General features: G+C 45.0%; 1 protein-coding gene across 11 annotated transcripts in view; it reads left to right on the top strand.

The window, feature by feature from the left end:
* Positions 1-9149: 9149 nt before the first annotated feature.
* Positions 9150-21140, top strand: part of LOC310674292 (spermatogenesis-associated protein 7 homolog) — a 55900-nt gene continuing 43909 nt past the window's right edge. For 3 of the 11 annotated variants that reach the window (XM_083433365.1, XM_083433364.1, XM_083433367.1), the window contains exons 1-2: positions 9160-9229; positions 21022-21096. In XM_083433365.1, the coding sequence (XP_083289491.1) occupies positions 21036-21096 (61 nt within the window). In that variant the 5' untranslated portion in view covers positions 9160-9229; positions 21022-21035. Of the gene's footprint in view, positions 9230-9389; positions 9443-10595; positions 10658-21021; positions 21097-21140 lie in introns of those variants that run through there. The other 8 variants (XM_083433368.1, XM_083433373.1, XM_083433375.1 and 5 more) reach the window with 7 other exon arrangements.

Raw genomic sequence — 21140 nt, 5'->3', positions numbered from 1 at the left:
AAAGAATTTGCACTAGCTAGTGTCCTGCAGTTCAGCCATGTTTGTACAGCCAGAGAGAGTGCTTCACAGGAAATGCCTCTATAGCTAAATTTGACTAGGGATGTGTTTTGCGAAATGCTTAAGGTCTTTAATTCCAAACAGCTGATTGAAAACATGCATTACCTTCCTGAAATTGCACAGAAAATGTTCCCTTGATAAATGGGCAGGGGTGGTCCTTTTGCTTAAATGGATGGGACAGTTGCCTAGGAATCAGCTCCGTAGGGAACATAAAACAAGTTGCTTGCTGAGTTCCTGAGTTCTTGCTGAGTGTTTGCAGGGCAGCGGCTGAAGAAGGAGCCAAAAGGGGTTTCTTGTGTGTGTGATTCTTGTGGCTGATTAGCTGCTTTCCCTGGTCAAAGGTCAGAGGGGGCAGGGTTTCTGTTGAGGCAGGTGATTAGCTGTGGGAGGAGCTTATCAGTGTTTGCAGGGCAGCGGCTGAAGAAGGAGCCAAAAGGGGTTTCTTGTGTGTGTGATTCTTGTGGCTGATTAGCTGCTTTCCCTGGTCAAAGGTCAGAGGGGGCAGGGTTTCTGTTGAGGCAGGTGATTAGCTGTGGGAGGAGCTTATCAGTGTTTGCAGGGCAGCGGCTGAAGAAGGAGCCAAAAGGGGTTTCTTGTGTGTGTGATTCTTGTGGCTGATTAGCTGCTTTCCCTGGTCAAAGGTCAGAGGGGGCAGGGTTTCTGTTGAGGCAGGTGATTAGCTGTGGGAGGAGCTTATCAGTGTTTGCAGGGCAGCGGCTGAAGAAGGAGCCAAAAGGGGTTTCTTGTGTGTGTGATTCTTGTGGCTGATTAGCTGCTTTCCCTGGTCAAAGGTCAGAGGGGGCAGGGTTTCTGTTGAGGCAGGTGATTAGCTGTGGGAGGAGCTTATCAGTGTTTGCAGGCAGCGGCTGAAGAAGGAGCCAAAAGGGGTTTCTTGTGTGTGTGATTCTTGTGGCTGATTAGCTGCTTTCCCTGGTCAAAGGTCAGAGGGGGCAGGGTTTCTGTTGAGGCAGGTGATTAGCTGTGGGAGGAGCTTATCAGTGTTTGCAGGGCAGCGGCTGAAGAAGGAGCCAAAAGGGGTTTCTTGTGTGTGTGATTCTTGTGGCTGATTAGCTGCTTTCCCTGGTCAAAGGTCAGAGGGGGCAGGGTTTCTGTTGAGGCAGGTGATTAGCTGTGGGAGGAGCTTATCAGTGTTTGCAGGGCAGCGGCTGAAGAAGGAGCCAAAAGGGGTTTCTTGTGTGTGTGATTCTTGTGGCTGATTAGCTGCTTTCCCTGGTCAAAGGTCAGAGGGGGCAGGGTTTCTGTTGAGGCAGGTGATTAGCTGTGGGAGGAGCTTATCAGTGTTTGCAGGGCAGCGGCTGAAGAAGGAGCCAAAAGGGGTTTCTTGTGTGTGTGATTCTTGTGGCTGATTAGCTGCTTTCCCTGGTCAAAGGTCAGAGGGGGCAGGGTTTCTGTTGAGGCAGGTGATTAGCTGTGGGAGGAGCTTATCAGTGTTTGCAGGGCAGCGGCTGAAGAAGGAGCCAAAAGGGGTTTCTTGTGTGTGTGATTCTTGTGGCTGATTAGCTGCTTTCCCTGGTCAAAGGTCAGAGGGGGCAGGGTTTCTGTTGAGGCAGGTGATTAGCTGTGGGAGGAGCTTATCAGTGTTTGCAGGGCAGCGGCTGAAGAAGGAGCCAAAAGGGGTTTCTTGTGTGTGTGATTCTTGTGGCTGATTAGCTGCTTTCCCTGGTCAAAGGTCAGAGGGGGCAGGGTTTCTGTTGAGGCAGGTGATTAGCTGTGGGAGGAGCTTATCAGTGTTTGCAGGGCAGCGGCGCGCGCCTAGTGGCGCGCGCAATTTGAACCATCTTTTAGATTTAGGGGAGCTAGTCTCAAGCCCAACGACATATTCTCAAGATGGAGGGGGAGGGAACAGCTGCAGTCGCCTGCGGTTCCTGCGCAATGTTTGCCATCTTGCCAAAGGTTGCAGGCAGCTTTACGTGCAGCAATTGCATGTTGATTGCCCTCCTAAAAGACAAAGTCCAGCAACTGGAGGAACGTGTAGCTACGCTCCAAAGAATTAGAGAGCTGGAGCTCTTCTTGGAAGCAACAGAGCACACCGTCTCCACCAAGGAGGAGACAGGGGACTCCCCTGAGAAGGAGGCTAGTTCACCAACACAGAAGCCCGATATGTGGAGAAACGTGACTCAAAGAAGTAGGAGGCCCAGGGTTCGCTCTGATTGTCTAGAAATACACAATCGCTTTGAGGTCCTCTCCCCTAGCATGGAAGACGAAGAGCAGACTCCATTTGAGGATCTCTCCCTCATTACAGTCGATCACGTATATGAAGATGAGCAGCAAAGTCAGTCCTCACGGAATGTGCAGGCGACCTTGGAACGGACCGCTCATGGAAGAACCCTGACCAAACCTAAGAGAAGGCGTGTAGTGGTGATAGGGGATTCCCTACTGAGGGGAACAGAAGCAGTGATCTGTGGGCCTGACAAGATGTCTCGGGAAGTGTGCTGTCTCCCCGGGGCTAAGATCCAAGATGTAACTGAACGACTGCAAGGAATCATAAAACCCACTGACAAATACCCCTTCCTCTTGGTTCATGTGGGAACCAATGACACTGCAAGCAATAGCCTCCAGAAGATCAAAAGAGACTACGAGGCTCTGGGCAGGAAATTGAAGCAATTAAATGCACAAATCGTCATCTCATCTGTCCTCCCAGTTGAACGACGTGGCCCAGGGAGAGAGAGGAAAATAGTGGAAGTAAACAGCTGGCTTCGCAAATGGTGTAAACAGGAACGGTTTGGATTCTTAGATCACGGACTGCAGTTTCTTGAGGATGGACTTCTGGCAAGCGATGGGCTGCACCTCACAACGGTTGGGAGGAATGTTTTTGCCAAAAAACTAAGAAACCTCATCAGGAGGGCTTTAAACTGACTAATGTGGGGGAGGGAGACAGTGCTCCTGAAGGTAGGAGTCTATTAATTGATGAAGATGATCATCCAAATGTCATAGACCAAATGGAGCAAACAGCAAGCAGACCTAGTGGTGGGAGGAAAAAATCCTTAAATAAGAGACACGGGGGAATGACTAATGGACTTCAATGTCTGTACACTAATGCACAAAGCATGGGAAATAAACAAGATGAGCTTGAGCTCTTGGTACAGCAAACTAAATATGACATAATAGGCATCACTGAAACCTGGTGGGATAAGTCCCACGATTGGAATGTAAAAATGGAGGGATACAATCTATTTCAGAGAAACAGACCAGACAAGAAAGGAGGAGGAGTGGCGTTATATGTCAGGGATGTGTATACCTGTGAAGGGATCCAAGATTTAGAACCTCAAAGCCAAAGTGAGAGCATTTGGGTCAAAATTAAGGGAGAGAAGAATAATAGTGACCTCATTGTGGGAGTTTACTATAGATCCCCAAGCCAAACGGAGGACATAGATGATGCCTTCCTGGAACAGATGGCCAAGCATGCAAAAGGAAGGGAGATAGTAGTAATGGGGGACTTCAATTACCCAGATATTTGTTGGATGTCAAACTCAGCCAAGAGCATAAGGTCAAACAGATTCCTCACTGGCCTTGCAGACAACTTCATTGTCCAGAAAGTGGGAGAAGCAACAAGAGGAACAGCCATTTTAGATCTGGTCCTAACCAATGTCGATGACCTGGTTAATGGGGTAGAAGTGGAAGGATCATTAGGCGCAAGTGATCATGCTCTTCTGAAGTTTACTATACAACGGAAAGGAGCAGCCAAGCATACTAGGACTCAATTTCTTGACTTTAAGAAAGCCGACTTCATAAAACTTAGGGAAGTGCTGGGTGAGATCCCATGGACAGTAATACTAAAAGGAAAGGGAGTTCATGATGGCTGGGAGTTTGTTAAGAGGGAGATAGTAAAAGCACAACTTCAGGCAATACCAATGAGACGGAAACATGGAAGGTGCCTAAAGAAGCCAGGGTGGCTATCTAAAGAACTTTTAACTGAGTTAAGATTAAAAAAGGATGTGTACAAAAAATGGAAAAGGGGGGAAACCACCAAAGAGGAATTCAAACAAATAGCCAGCACGTGTAGACACAAAGTCAGAAAAGCTAAAGCACAGAATGAACTCAGGCTTGCTAGAGAGGTTAAAAGCAACAAAAAAGGCTTCTATGGGTATGTTCGTAGCAAAAGGAAGAACAAAGAAACAGTGGGGTCACTCAGAGGAGAAGATGGTGAAATGCAAACAGGGGACACAGAAAGGGCTGAACTCCTCAATGCCTTCTTTGCCTCAGTCTTCTCCGATAAAGAAAACAATGCCCGACCTGAAGAATTTGGAGGAAATGATTCAGCAGAGGAAACACAGCCCAGAATAACTAAGGAGATAGTACAAGAATACTTGGCTAGTTTAGATGTATTCAAGTCTCCAGGGCCAGATGAACTGCATCCAAGAGTATTAAAAGAACTGGCAGATGTGATCTCAGAACCACTGGCAGTCATCTTTGAGAATTCCTGGAGAACAGGCGAAGTCCCGGCAGACTGGAGGAGGGCAAATGTTGTCCCTATTTTCAAAAAGGGGAAAAGAGAGGACCCAAATAATTACCGCCCAGTCAGTCTAACATCAATACCAGGGAAGATTCTGGAGCAGATCATTAAGCAAACAATCTGTGAGCACCTAGAAAGGAATGCTGTGATCACCAATAGTCAGCATGGATTTCTGAAAAATAAGTCATGTCAGACTAACCTGATCTCATTTTTTGACAGAATTACAAGCCTGGTAGATGAAGGGAACGCAGTGGATGTAGTCTACCTTGATTTCAGCAAGGCATTTGACAAGGTGCCCCATGATATTCTTGTAAAGAAGCTGGTAAAATGCGGTCTTGACTATGCTACCACTCAGTGGATTTGTAACTGGCTGACTGACCGGACCCAAAGGGTGCTCATCAATGGTTCCTCTTCATCCTGGAGAAGAGTGACTAGTGGGGTGCCACAGGGTTCTGTCTTGGGCCCGGTCTTATTCAACATCTTTATCAACGACTTGGATGATGGACTCAAGGGCATCCTGATCAAATTTGCAGATGACACCAAACTGGGAGGGGTGGCTAACACCCCAGAAGACAGGATCACACTTCAAAACGACCTTGACAGATTAGAGAACTGGGCCAAAACAAACAAGATGAATTTTAACAGGGAGAAATGTAAAGTATTGCACTTGGGCAAAAAAAATGAGAGGCACAAATACAAGATGGGTGACACCTGGCTTGAGAGCAGTACATGTGAAAAGGATCTAGGAGTCTTGGTTGACCACAAACTTAACATGAGCCAACAGTGTGACGCGGCAGCTAAAAAAGCCAATGCAATTCTGGGCTGCATCAATAGGAGTATAGCATCTAGATCAAGGGAAGTTATAGTGCCACTGTATTCTGCTCTGGTCAGACCTCACCTGGAGTACTGTGTCCAGTTCTGGGCACCACAGTTCAAGAAGGACACTGACAAACTAGAACGTGTACAGAGGAGGGCAACCAAAATGGTCAAAGGCCTGGAAACAATGCCTTATGAGGATCGGCTAAGGGAGCTGGGCATGTTTAGCCTGGAGAAGAGGAGGTTAAGGGGTGATATGATAGCCATGTTCAAATATATAAAAGGATGTCACATAGAGGAGGGAGAAAGGTTGTTTTCTGCTGCTCCAGAGAAGCGGACACGGAGCAATGGATACAAACTACAAGAAAGAAGATTCCACCTAAACATTAGGAAGAATTTCCTGACAGTAAGAGCTGTTCGACAGTGGAATTTGCTGCCAAGGAGTGTGGTGGAGTCTCCTTCTTTGGAGGTCTTTAAGCAGAGGCTTGACAACCATATGTCAGGAGTGCTCTGATGGTGTTTCCTGCTTGGCAGGGGGTTGGACTCGATGACCCTTGTGGTCTCTTCCAACTCTATGATTCTATGATTCTATGATTCTATGATCCTCCTCCTGCAGCACCAGGTGACTCCGTTGCTGCTAGAAAGGGAGGGGCAGGTAAGCACAGGATACATATGCTTATTCGAATGCACGCATCATAGCATGGGGCTGCCTGGGAGACAGGCTGAGACCTTGGCTGAGACCTTTCCAGGCAGCCAGATTTTTAAGCGTGGTCTTGGCAAAGGTTGCACACCAAAACAGAGCTTTTGCAAACTCCCCCTGCCCCTGCACTTAGCCTTATTAAAATAAAAAGGCAATAATGGCCATAAATAATAGCACTGCCAAAATGTCGCTACAGTCATGTTTGATGTGCAGAGCTTTTGTTTTATTTATTTGCCCTACCCTGAAAAACGACTCTAAAGTAGGGAAGGAGCAGAGAAACGATATTGCAATGTTTGATAGCTGACATTCCACCCTGGGTATATAAATTATAAATTCAATTCAGCTAAAAGTCCTACTCTGAGTAGAGATTGAAATGAATGAGCCTAAGTTAGTCAAGTCTATTAACTTCCATGGGTTTACTCTAAGTAGAACTAACATTGACCCCCCCCCCTTCATAGTAACTAGTGGAGCACATAAGGACAAATAAAGGGAGATGGGCTTTTTAAAAAATCAGTGATAGCTGATTACGTACTCCATTGTCATCCTCAATGTGAGGGCTATTTCATATTTATGTTTGTTTCCAATCAGTTTACAGCACAATGCAATAAAACAATCAGTTTACAGCACAATGCAATATTACAGTTTTAAAGACAGTATAACAGTTAATCAAACAAGCATCCAAACCCCAAAATTTAGCAGAAATAGATCTGTAATCAACAATAAATAGCATAGTAAATAACAGGCCACTTGAAGAAATAGCCAGCACGTTTCTGAGCACAATTCAAAATGTTGATGCTGCCTTTAAAGCCCTAAACGGCCTTGGCGTTGTATATCTCCACTACCATCGTTCAGCCCAGACACTGAGGTCCTCCTCCGGGGGCCTTCTGGCGGTTCCCTGACTGTGAGAAGTGAAGTCACAGGGAAACAGGAAGAGGGCCGGTAGTGGCACCTGCCCCTCCCATCAGGGGTAGCTATGAAGGGGGTATCTTTGTTTGTTATTATGGTATGTATTTTGTGTTTTCATATTGTAAACTGCCCTGTGATCCTCAGGTGAAAGGTGGTATAGGAATACTGTAGTAGTAGTAGTAGTAGTAGTAGTAATAATAATAATAATAATAATAATAATAATATGCATCAGGACACACACACCCCAATTAGGTCTGTCACAGACTTCCATAATGTGGATGTGAGACCATTGCAAAGGAAGGTATGCAAACTCCTTTGCTCCACCCCTTTGCCTCATGCCATCTCAATGCCGCCACATGTGTACTGCGATCTGTGATGTCAGAGGCCTCTTCAGACGCTACTTTCAAGTTTTAATTAAACTCATGTCGGGGAGGGGCAGTGGTGTGTTATGTTATGTTATGGAGCCAGTGTGGTGTAGTGGTTAATAGCGGTGGACTTTTAATCTGGTGCACCAGGTTTGCTTTCCCGTTCCTCCACATGCAGCTGCTGGGTGACCTTGGGCCAGTCACACTTCTCTGAAGTCTCTCAGCCCCACTCACCTCACAGAGTGTTTGTTGTGGGGGAGGAAGGGGAAGGAGAATGTGAGCCGCTTTGAGACTCCTTTGGGTAGTGATAAAGCAGGATATCAAATCCAAACTCTTCTTCTTCTTATTATTTTTGTTTTTATATGCTGCCTTTCAGCAAAAACAAACCAAAAACCGCCCCCAAGGTGGTTCACGGAGAGCTGCACACATGTGCAAAATTCAAATGCGATGCAAACTGTAAAAATCCAGGCAGCAAAATCTTAACGTATGTATTAATAACCCAATGCAGTGATGCTCTGGGCCAAGGGCAGTGCCCACAAAAATATATCAGAGAGAGAAGTAAATTCTTAAGCGGCAGCTTCTCCTTAAAAGGGTCCCAGGCTGGGTGGGGGTTGCAAGCCAGTTTTAAAAGCTTGCCCCTGGGGGTTCCAGCAGTCTCTCCCCTATAGCAACCTGCCCCTTTTAGTGGGCAGTGCAATCTACTCACACACCCACCCTCCATCCCTGCCCAAGTCATGAAAACTGAGGGTTCTACTATGCATGGAGAGTCATTATGAATTCCATTAACACTTTCATCAACTGGATCAAGTGGAGAAGAGATCACACACTGACAGAAGGCTTTTTGGGGTGGGAGTGGGTATATTTCTTCTCAAGCACAACTTGTTAATCACACATCCCAAGCGCTTTGCGTTTTCTCTCAAACCTGAAAATCCGCATTGATTTCTCCCTCTCTGCACACACACACACACACACACACAGGCATATGCTTCTAATCTTTATTGCAGGAATCTTGAGACTTGGGACTAAAAATAAAAAAGTGTTTCTATAAATAGAGATAATTAAAGCAGCTTTTAAAACTCCCAAATAAACGTGACTGCTTTGAAATAAAAATGCATTTTTTATGAAGAACTCGGTGGGATTACAAAAATCACTTATTTGGAAGAGAATGTCTCCTAAACCAGAGCAAAAACTGTCTGGGGAGTGCCGCCTGCAGCGCAGAAATGATGTCACTAAGGTAGTAAGGCAGTTGCTCACAGACAGCTTTACCACCTTGAGTTGGGAATATAGTGACAAATTTTGAAGTATAAAAGTTCATTGTGACAGTTCCTATAGTCATGTCTTCAAGGAGAGTGTCCAAAAATGCCAGTCCAATTTTTTTTCTAGGATTGGCTTTACTTTCTTCACCCCACCTTTTCCCAAATAATTTCAAAAATGCTTTACATTTAAAGCACATGTCTGCCTCCCAAGAATGTTGGAAACTGTAGTTTGCACCTCCCAGAACTACATTTCCCAGGACCTTTAACAAGCTATAGCCTTCAGGATTTTTTCAGTGGGGGAGAGCCATGAGTTTTAAATGTAAAGTGTGTACGGAGCCAAAGTCTTCATTTCCCCACACGTGTGCTCTTGCTCTCCAGAAAAAAACAATTCCACATGGACGTAAAAGCATTTCAGAGCAGAAGCCAGTCTGGCCTAGAATGACCCAAGCTCTGAGGTTTCCAAGTAGAGGCCTGTTTGCCCTGAACTCTTCATTGCTCCCTGGGTGACAGGTTTGTAGTTCCTGTTGTTATGGGAATAATCTCACTGCTCACTAACACCTTCCTATAGCCTTTGCAGACTTCCTGAGAGAACGCTGAGAAACACACTCACTTTCCTTTGCGCCCAGAACGAGACGGTTTTAGCCATTTCAGCAGGGTAAGAAAGGATCTGGGCTTGTTCCTTTCTTTCTTCCCCACCTCCCTCTTTACTAGAAGTCTGTTTGTTCAGCGAGGGAGGGAGTGTGTGTGAGAGAGAATCTTGTTTTTAAAAGCTCGAATTGAAGCATATGTCTCTTCCCTCTCTGTTCTGTTTCCAGTCTTTGCAGTAGCTCTCAAAAAGAACAGGAGATCTGAGGACACCAGGAGTTGAGTGGGTTTTTGTTGTTGTTGTTCATAGCACAAAATTAGCAAAATTGGTCTTCACACACCCCACACCCCTTCCCATCAAATGCATTGTATTCTCTTTACATATGGACTCCAGCCTTCCTTGCATGTCTCAACTGTTCCAATTTGTCAGCGTGGTGTAGTGGTTAGAATGTTGGACTAGAACCTACGATAAAAAGGTAAAGGTAAAGGGACCCCTGACCATTAGGTCTAGTCGTGACCGACACTGGGGTTGCGGCACTCATCTCGCTTTATTGGCCGAGGGAGCCGGCGTACAGCTTCCGGGTCATGTGGCCAGCAGGACTAAGCCACTTCTGGCGAACCAGAGCAGCGCACGGAAACGCCATTTACCTTCCCGCTGGAGCAGTACCTATTTCTCTACTTGCACTTTGACGTGCTTTTGAACTGCTAGGTTGGCAGGAGCAGGGACTGAGCAACGGGAGCTCACCCCGTCGCGGGGATTCGAACCGCTGACCTTCTGATTGGCAAGTTCTAGGCTCTGTGATTTAACCCACAGCACCACCCGTGACAAAACTCAGTAGTTGACCTTGGGCCAGTCACTCACACATGTTTAATAGGCATGTAAATATTAGAAAGCAAACAAGAAGGAGGTATCAGCAAGCTAGAGGGATGCCCAAAGTTTGCAAAAGTTACCCTCAAAATATTTATTAACTATTTTATGACATTTGCATGTTGCATGTCCCATAACATAAAGTTATCTGGGCAGCTGGGGGGTAGGCAGCTTAAATGGAGGGGGAGGAACCCAAGAGAGATTTAAAGTATTTTAATCAATTTAAGACACTTTAAAGCTGAGTTTACATGAGTTTTAGCTGAGTGAATTGACATAAATCTGGCTACAACCACCTTTTCCAAAGGCAAGAATTGTATTTTGTTTGTTTTTAGCAGATGCACACATCTTAAAAGGCGGCTTCCTTCTGCATGTGGAAGGAATGAGAATACTTTTTCTTGGACGGTGCTTGTGTTCTGCAGTTTATATAGGTGTGTGCACCGCAGATCATTACAAAAATCTGCCCAATTCATTTACTGTTTTAAAAGTAAGTTAATCGTCTGAAAGATCTATTACTCTAACCAATTAATCAACCACACACCCTTGTCAATGCATTGTTGTCCCTCCCCAGTGCCAACGAGATCCAACCAGATCCATTCCAGGTCTGTAATCATTCTGTAAAAGGTTATTAAGGTATGAAAAGCAAACTGTTAATGGTCATTTTACAAATGTACATTTTACAAATGTACGCTGCTGCAGAACAGGCTGTGCAGTGTGACTGAATGCTGCAGAACAGCAGGCAGAGAAGAACCTTCTGTGATGTGTGATAATTGTAGAGGGAGTTTGTAGGCGGTGATACTTGGTGTCAGAATAGAGGTATTATATGTGCTTAAGAGTGTCCCCGTTTTCATCTGCGGAATGTTAGCAGCATATGCTAAAGAGCTCAGAGAACACTGACATGGAGTTATCTCGTTCCAAGATAGAAGTATATCTGACATTATACTATGGGCCCAGTATCTCGTTCCAGGTTTGAGAATTTAAGAGCATAAGAGTGCTCCTGGATCAGACCAAAGGCACATCTAGCCTAGCATGCTGTTCTTAAACTGGCCAGCCAGATGCCTCTGAGAAGCCTGCAAGCAGGAGTGCAAGAATGGTCTGCCCAGTTGTGAATGCCAGCATTCAAAGGCATGCCACCTCTAGGTCTGGCAGTAATTACTAGCCATCATGGCTAGTAACTGCTGATAGCAGCATACTATATAACTTTTCAGTTCACCTGTGAAGTCTTTGTATTGCTTTTTAAAAGGCATAACTAGAGCAAGTCAAATACATATTTGCTGTAGCTCGAAGGTTGCATTTTTTCTTCCTTTTAATACAGTCATACCTCGGGTTACAGACGCTTCAGGTTGCCTTTTTTCGGGTTGGGGACCGCCGAAACCCAGAAGTACCGGAACGGGTTACTTCCAGGTTTCGGCAGTTTGGCATGCTCAGAAGTGCTAAATCGCGCTTTGCACATGCGCAGAAGCACCGAATCGCAACCTGTGCATGCACAGACGTGGGTTGCGAACGTGCATCCTGCACGGATCACGTTCGCAACCCGAGCGTCCACTGTAGTGCAAATTAGCAAAGGGAACTTAACAGAGGATGAATCACCAACAGCATGGCATCCAGTTTGGCATTCTTGGCCCACCCTCTATAACATTGGCACAGCCCTACTACAGTCTTGTTCATTTTATTTGCTAACTATTACATTTATATCTCACTTTAACTTCAAGGAGTTCAAGGTCCCTCTCTGCATTTTGTACTCACAACAACCCTATAAGGTAGGTGAGGCTAAGAAACAGTGGCTTCATGTCTGGGTGGGAATTTGAACCCCGATCTCCCAGCTCCTAATCCAATGTTTTAATTACTACGCCACACTGGCAAAATGACAGGCAGAATGGGATAATGGGCTACCTCAACTGGTAGGGCCTGGGAAACATCATAGGTGTTTCCATGAGCCATTTTGCCTGCCGGTTGATTAAAACTGCCCTGAACAATTGGAATATTTGCATTCCTGATGGTCCTGCAGTCAGGGCAGGACATGGTACGATTACAAAATCCCCAACGATATTAATATAGTGCCGAGAGCAAGGCTCTTGTGGACATGATCCAAAACAAATGGGGGAGAGAAAAATGAGATACAGGTTCTTTGTTGCCTCCTTATTGAACCAGCATCAGGAAGAGATACTTCTGTTCTCTCCTCCCCTGCAACCATCTCTTTTGTGACTTCTCCTTGTACTGCACAAAAGGCGCCTTTGTTACCTTTGTAAGAGATCAGGCTCGGCGCTGCTCACTGCTGGGAAGCAATGGGGATCAGATATGATTGGCTCTATCTGGAGAGGCAGCAGAGCTCCAGACAACACACACACACACAACCGCCCTGCATCCGGCCACACTGGTGGATAGAACAGCTGTGATTTAGAATCTGATGGGCAGTCAATTTGTGTCAGGCCTTGACACACGGAGACTTTATTGAGCACCAGCCCATCGGGCAATAATATGCCGCTGTCTCATTGCTTAATAAAATGAGAGTTGCTCTGTAGCTCTTATTAAAAAGCGCTCACTGCTGGTGTTTGTGTGCCCAGGGCTCATTAACACAATATTGGAACGGCGGTGTTGTGATTAAAGCCCGCACCTTCATGTGCTGAAACTTACAGCAGGGGAACAATTAGTAGGAACCTCGGGTGTTAATAGTGGAGCAAATTGTGAAGCAAATACTGCTGATTCATGAAGCTAATCCTTGCTAGTTTCCGGGTTAACGTACAGCAAAGGCCAGCAATTAGCAGGTCTACAGTCCATCGAGAGGAGTCCTCAGTCATTGGCCTCTGTTCCGAAAAAAGACACTCCTCTTTCCTTTTCCCCTATTGGATTCCCGGAAATAGAGCGAACGTCTGCACCGAGACAACATAAAATTGTATTGCTATACGATGCGGGGAGCAAGGACACTTTAAGTATGTGAAATGGGAAGGTTGTGTTCCCAATTCTGCAAATCATTTAATGGCAGGCTGTGAAAGTAGCAGGGGCTGAGATTTGTCTCTGGTTTAGTTGCTCCAACAGTCATTTTACCACAGAACATCTCTTTGCGTTTTCCAAATGGCCATCAGAAGGGAAGAAGGAGAGTGGGGACCACCATGTGTAACCCCTTAAATTTTAAAATGTGAGGTTTACACAATAACTTCTCATCCAGCAGCTAGGAAGAGAGACACTCTAGATTTAGATAGACAGCATGTACCATCTGTAAGGGAGCCAGGACATCATTTTGGGAGAGGAAAAGCATAAGGAAAATTTATTTTCCTGGATGCAAACTCTGACCTTTCTGCATCGTGCCACCTACTGGCCCTTGTGCATATGCAACACCACAACATTCACCTAGTCATTTCTTTCTTTCCCTCCTTTCCCTTTTTTTTATAACTATCCCTGTTAATGCCAATACATTGGTAACAGAACAAACTGATTGTTTGGCAGTAACAGGGCTGTTTTTCCAGGGATGAATACTGTATTATCATTCATTCTTCTTTGGGGGATTCATTTTAAATAAATTATATTTTTATGGTTTTAAACTCAATATTATATGTTGGAAGCTGCTGTGGGATGGGTTAGCCCCTAAAAGGAGGCCAACAAATAAATGCATTTCAGCATTGTATCAAAGAGACCCATGCCTGCAATATGCATGGCAGATCCTCCAAGTGTCCCTATTTAGAGAAGCCATCCCAGTTTCTGATTTGATCCCGGAATGTCCCGCTCTTCTTTAGGACGTCCCCATTTTCATTGGAGAAGTGTTGGAGGGCATGGCATGATGGTAAATACGCCCATTCAATAAAATGGGAATACCCCCATACAATAAAAATTGCTGGCGCAGGGACTCCAAATCAGGACCGTAACACTAGGAGACAAAGAGCTAAAACCCTCCTACAGGTTTCCCCAGCCGTCAGCCAGGGTGTGAATCCAGATCAGGTGTTCGCATTGGCTGTTTCTGCCAGAAACATCCTGCACTCAAAGCCTGGTCAGTGTATTGTGTTGTCTGGCCAAAGATGCCAGTTTTGTCCATGTAATCATCTGATGCAGCAATAGCTCTTAAATTGAACTTATCTCCAGGACAGAAGACACAGCGAGGTTAAGTGGTTAAAAACCCCCACGAAAAATAAAAGTTGTAGCTTCAGATAAAGGTAAAGGTAAAGGTACCCCTGCCCGTACGGGCCAGTCGTGTCCGACTCTAGGGTTGTGCGCCCATCTCACTTAAGAGGCCGGGGGCCAGCGCTGTCCGCAGACACTTCCGGGTCATGTGGCCAGCGTGACAAAGCTGCTCTGGCGAGCCTGCACCAGCGCAGCACACAGAAATGCCGTTTACCTTCCCACTATAAGGTGGTACCTATTTATCTACTTGCACTTAAGAGTGCTTTCAAACTGCTAGGTGGGCAGGAGCTGGGACTGAACGACGGGAACTCACCCCACCGTGGGGATTCGAACCACCGACCATGCGATCAGCAAGTCCTAGGCACTGAGGTTTTACCCACAGCGCCACACGCGTCCCATGTAGCTTCAGATAAGCACATGTTAAAAAGCAGTAAGATGCAAAATTTAGAAATTCATTCTTTTACTGTCCACCACAGAATTAGCACCTGTGTGTCAATTACATCAGGAGGAAGCAAAAGAGACAATATTTAAGAGAGGACCTACTGAACAAACTTATCACAACTGGAACAGTGAAAGGATAGTCTGTATACATTTGCATTTTAGTGTGTGAAGTCTTAACCATGTGTTTTAACTGAAGGTTGGTCTTTGCGTTTCGTTTTTTGCCACTGAATCTGTGTGCTGCTAATGTCAGAAGAATAGCCACTTGGCTTTGATTAATTGCTGGTCTATTTTTAAGCTCTAATCAATCCATTAATCGGTTAATCAACTCTATTTACCGGTAAGTGTTTGTAGCTTTTAAAGCAGCAATTGCGTCCAAGTACCAGCAAACCCTGAATCTCAACATGAGGTTTGATTGAGAATGCATTAAGATGCCTTTTTAGAAAGGGAAAAGATAACTGAAGGGAAACAGTTGTGTGCAGCAGCAGCAGCAGCAACTACTGTCTCTATATTTCCAAAAAGGTCAAGCTAAAGTAGTAATATCTGGCAGTGAAATTCAAAATTTCCATAAGGCAAATTGTGCTAGCAGATGGGTTAACACCAGGAGGAAATTCTGAATAAAATGGGAAATGTTGGCTTTTAGATTAGTGCTGGGCCAAATTTCTTACTTGAGAACATTCAGCTGGATTTTGGGAGGGTTCACATGTGAAACCATTCAGTTTGCATTTCAAGGTGAGTTTGCCTAATTCGCACTTACTGAACCAGTAAGTGAACTGAATTGTAGCCATTCCTTGAAATTTGAACTTCCCTGAATTTTGCAACGCAATTCTCTAGTCTAGTAACATGCTAGATATTCTAGGGTAAAAATATGCGTAAAGATGTGCATATTATTAGTGACGATAATCTACAAAGGGAAAACAGCTTTTCAAAAATTTCATTTCGTATTTCATTTTTCATTCACTTTTTAGAGTAAAATGTCTCAAAGAAACCTGGCAAAAATAAAATGCAGCGTATTTAAAACCAGAACAAATTAAGACACTAATACAATATGCATAAAATGCTCATGCAGCGATAATTTAGTAAGAACCAAGTACTACTCACCCCACCAAAAGCTGAGTAGCGCTATAGGAGGCAACATTAAATAACCAAAGGCCTGGGTAATCAGAAAAGTCTTAGTCCAACACCTAAAAACTGACTTGAGAGAGCACCAGGCTTGTCTTCCTGGCAAGAGTTTTCCATAGATGGGGGGCCACCACCGAGAAGGCTTGTGTCCACCCTCTGCACTTCCCTGAGAAGCATCTGGTTGGCCACTGTGAGAACAGGATGCTGGACTAGGTGGGTCATTGGCCTGATCCAGCAGTCTCTTCTTATGTCCTCCCGAAGCAACGTGTCTTTAACCATGCTTCACCCATGATTTTGGCAGGTGTTTTGCTAGTCATTTTACTAATATTGCATTGATAAGATATTCTACTCTCCTTCGTAGTGCATGCCTGCCTATCCATGCCTCCCTATCTCGCCCTTAGCAGAGACAAGAATCGTACCCCCCCTCCCCCTTGCTAATGGAAACTAGCAGAAGTGTTTTGCTTCCACAAAGCTTTGGCTCTGTTGGGCTAAAAATGTCTTTTGGCATCACTGGGAAAGGTGTTTAATTCCGCTCCTCTGTGACATCTGTAATGAGCCCCACAGCATGGCTGCTAGTCTGAGAGGTGCTTTGACTGTAATAGAAAGCAATCAGGTTCTCCGGTCCTTCCCCCATGTGGAGGTCAAATGCTGATGAATGGACTGCCTGGTGTGTTCTCCTCTGCTGAAAGCCTGCGTGCTGCCGGTGGGGCCGACAGAAGTGTAAATTTTATCATGCCAAAAAGTTATAAAATGCAATCCCTATTCAGACAGAAAGAAGAAGAGCTGCTAAATAAGAGGGGACAAATGACTAGCCCCTTGATCACCAAAGAAGCACAGGACTATTGCGACATCAGATCTTTTGTGTACCAAAGATCAGGTTCTGTCCCTGACATTTTAATTGAAAAGATTCAAAGGGAAAAGACCCCCCACTGTCAAAGGCAGTAGGCTTCTGCGCACCAGTCCCTGGAAACTGCAGAAGGGGACAGTCCTCTTGCGCCAACAGGCTTCCCATAGGCATCTGGTTGGCCACTGTGAGAACAGGATTCTGGGAAAGACAAACCATTGGCCTGACCCAACAGGTCCTTCTTATGTTCCCTGCCAGACTGGTAAGGCAAGACTGGGTTAGATGGGCACACAGTGGCTGGGCTCTGACATAATGTAAAACTATGGTTTGTGCCAACCATAGTCAAGATAAGAACTCTGTGAAAATTAAGACTTCATAAAAATCACTGCAAAAACCCCTCCCCCACATGACGTGGGTTGCTGTGCATAGGAGAAACCTGGTAGACAAGGAAGAGGCATGAACAGGTCCAGCTGCTGTGTCCAACCATGTCTCTGTCTCACATGCCAGGTCAATTCCCCCACCCATGATCAAATCATGGATGGCACTGGTCTTATTAGTCATTGACCTGGCATTACACAGCATCACCTGGCATACCCTGTTGATACCTGTATTCTTCTGGCCAAGGCCAGACCTGAAGGCACGGATAGTCTTCAGACAGTGACTATACCTGCCTCCTCGGTAATGACATGATCTGGCCCTCAAGCAACTCCTCTTCCTGCCCATCATCACTGAGGTTGGGTATCCTATTGCACCCACCCTAGTGGTACCTGCCCCAGCCATTATGTTGGCTAAGGCCCACTCCCAAGGCAGCCTTGACCCTCTGCCCTTAAAAGCAAACTAACTGATATGAAACTAAACTAATAAAAAGTTTACATGTAACAATTTCACAATTTAAAACATCCCCACCTCCATTAACGCCATTATGGATACTATTTGCCTGTTCCCAAGGAAGCATTTTTTCATGTCTCTCAAAGCTCAAGAGGCATGAGAGTTCAAGCACACCCCTGTCCCATCCAAACATATATACAGGAACCAGGCTCTGGATGAGAAGATAACAGCAACAACAAAGGCCATACTTCTCATTGTACTTCAGGAAGATTAACCAGATGTCTCCATAGATGGAACCAGTTCTAAGAGAACCATGATGCAACTTACGTTATTTATCAAACACAGTAGGGTCAAGCCTGCTCTTACAGAAGACCTTTCGAAAGTACAAGACCTTCTGTATTTGATAAATATCAGAACTTGCTTTGCAATGCTTCCAGAACTGGCGCCATCCCAATTTCACACCACTGTAGTTTCATAACGTCGAGCCGAAAGAACGAAACCATAGTAGCTGCAACGCAGTTTAGACTTACTTTAGAGGATTTTCTAGTCATCGTTTCCTCATCCCACACAATGCCCATAAACATTGTATCAATGACGGCCAGCATTTTGGCAACCCTAAAAAAGTCTAAAAATAAGAGAAAGTCACTGGTGTGACACACACAGCCTCCCGGGGCTCTTTTGCCTCAACCTCACTTAGGCAGGAAGCTAAAGGCTGCACATTGTGGGTGCAGAAGGCAGAACAGTACCTACAGTATGACACTCTGCTGTAGCCAAGTCTGTGCCCCACTGGAGCCACAACTCTTTTTCCTTTTCATTAGCTCTTGTGTCTTTAACAGCAATGTGCTGTAGAAGTTAGGAGTTGATGGTGTTTTAACTTCGTGCCATGCAAAGTTTCACCTGCTGGTTGCTGTGGACCAGGCTGCCTAAGGCACAAATGTATGCCAGGCTGTGTCCTACTCACACTGCAACCCCACCACTGGTATCACCCTGGTCACCTCTGCATGCCATAGATGCTTCAGGCAGCTAGCTAAGCTGCCGCCGCTGGTGCTGGTTTTCCTGTAGCGAGAAATAAGAACAGTGCATTAAATTATAAATGAGACGATATTTAAGTATGCACCTAAAACATGAAGGAAAGCGGACTTCCCAGGAGGAAGATGGTGGACTAGAAGGAAAGCTATTTTTGCACCCAAACCCCAGGGGCTTTTATTAGAGAATGTAGGAACTGATAGAATCTAAGCCAGGGGTCAGCAAACGTTTTCAGCAGGGGGCCGGTCCACTGTCCCTCAGACCTTGTGGGGGGGCAGACTATATTTTGAAGGGGGGAAAATGAATGAATTCCTATGCCCCGCAAATAACCCAGAGATGCATTTTAAATAAAAGGGAACAATATATTCATGTAAAAACACACTGATTCCCGGACCGCTCATGGGCTGGATTTAGAAGGCAATTGGGCCACATCCGGCCCCCCGGGCCTTAGTTTGCCTACCCATGATCTAAGCAAATAGAAAAAAGCACAGAACAAACAAAATGAAAAGGCTTGTGAATTTGAACAGCTTACTAGAGCCTCTCTTCCATTCGACGACTGTATTTTCAAATCAAGCTCCTTGCTTGCTTCACAATTTATTGCTACTTGTTGAAGGTAAAATCATAGAGCCCTGGCAGGGAGCTAATTAATTTTCTTGGGTCCCCATGGTGGTGTCTTCTCTCTCTTTTCTGTTTTCAATCTTACTTTACTCAGGGCAATAGCTCACCAAACTCTTACGCTGCAGATTTGACAGAATAAGCTCCAAAACAAGGACTTTTGGATACAGCAGAACGAAATAAATTAACAATGGATCTCTCATTTCCCCATACTCTTTGGGGGGGTGTATATATAATAGCCTTTCTGGATTTATACATGAATAGATCATCCAGGATCATCATATGAAGTATATCATAATCATGAAAGGGTCCTGTATCCTCTCTGTCTGCCACCTAATAATATGCCAGACTGGAACGCATGTGTTATGAAATCTGATTTGTGAGTATTTGTGTATTGCTCCCAAAGCCCTTAAGATGGCTACACACATCCCATTCTCCAAGCGCTAATAAGTTTTTGGGGCTCCAAAATAAACCTTGGGTCTGGTTTTCTTGGAATGAAGACAGATGGAGATTGGTGGTGTTTTCTTTGATATAAGGTTTATGCACACAGATGTATTGGCTGAGCATGAGATGGAAGGCTCGTAGCACTAACGCTCCTCCTCCTCCCAATGGGTTACAGGGGTCATCACCATAGCATTGGTTTCCTCCGTGTATCAGTCCCAGTTCCAAACTGCCTGACAATTCTCGCTCGCAGACACCTGAATGACATTACCTCCAGCCAGGAGTAGGGAGAGAGAAAGACATGTCCAGGAAAAGAAGGGTTTCCAACTATTTGGTTTCTTCACCTGTACTTGGTCTACTCTTTATTTATGCAAAGACTCGTTCTCCAAAGGGCATTTGGCAGGATAAGCTTCCTCACCCAATTTCATCTCTTTAGCAGTGTCTTTTTTCTTTAGAAGACAGTCTTTGTTGTTGTTGTTTGTTTGTTTAGTTGTGTCCAACTCTTCCTGACCCCATGGACCAGAGCCCGCAAGGCACTCCTGTCTTCCACTGCCTCCCGCATTTTGGTCAAACTCATGCTGGTAGCTTTGAGAACACTGTCCAACCATCTCGTCCTCTGTTGTCCCCTTCTCCTTGTGCCCTCCATCTTTCCCAGCATCAGGGTCTTTTCCAGGGAGTCTTCTCTTCTCATGAGGTGGCCAAAGTATTGGAGCCTCAGCTTCAGGATCTGTCCTTCCAGTGAGCACTCAAGGCTGATTTCCTTAAGAATGGATCGGTTTGATCTTCTTGCCGTCCATGGGACTCTCAAAAGTCTCCTCCAGCACCATAATTCAACAGCACCAATTCTTCAATACAGGAATAGAGGAGACTCCAAAAACCCATTAAGCCTAGCCCCAATCTTATTACAATATGGGGGGGAGGTGGATTTCTTACCAAAACTGAGAGGTGGTGTGCTCCACCCTAGCTACTCAATATATGTCTGCAGATCCACAGGTGTTTCTTAAAGGATCCCCTCATTTTGTAGCAGAGCTGTCAAATGTCCTGTTTAAATATTCTGCTTGTTTTACAAATCTCTGGATAAAGCTGGGAAAGATCCTTGTCTGAAACTCTGGACAGCAGCTTGCTATCAGTGTAAACAATAGCGAGCTACTGCAACAATGGTCTCTGATTCAGTATGAGGCATTTTATATGCCTAAAGATTTAGAAGTCCCACTTGCTGAGCATACATTCAGGATTTACCAGACTTGTGAGGCCTTTTCAGTAGTGGCCCAACAGACCCGAAAGTCTCTCCTGAAATAAATATATGTGGCTTCATCTTCCATAGTATTAAAGTACCATCTTCAATTTTACTGGTATTTCAAATATTGTTTTGTGGTTTTCATTATTATTTTTAGCTGGCTTTGGAGGCAGTATCTGAATACGTCTGATAAATAACCAAAGCAACATAAGCAAACAAACAAACTGAGTAGTCCTGTTTTCTTTACTCACATCCACTGTATGATGACAATCGATAAAAATTGTCATTCTAAGTATTTATTACTTATGTCCACTTTTTTCCTCTCTCCTCAAGGGTCCCAGATAGCTATGATCCCAAAGTATTCCTTGATGGGGCCTTTCAGAGGACACATGAGTATCAAAAGTAGCTGTAAGTACTAAAGCATTCTTAGCAAAAACAAGTGCTACAGTCTC

This window comes from Podarcis tiliguerta, assembly GCF_965153285.1.
Source record: "Podarcis tiliguerta genome assembly, chromosome: 3".
NCBI lineage: Eukaryota > Metazoa > Chordata > Lepidosauria > Squamata > Lacertidae > Podarcis > Podarcis tiliguerta.
This window is presented reverse-complemented; position numbering and strand designations above follow the sequence as displayed.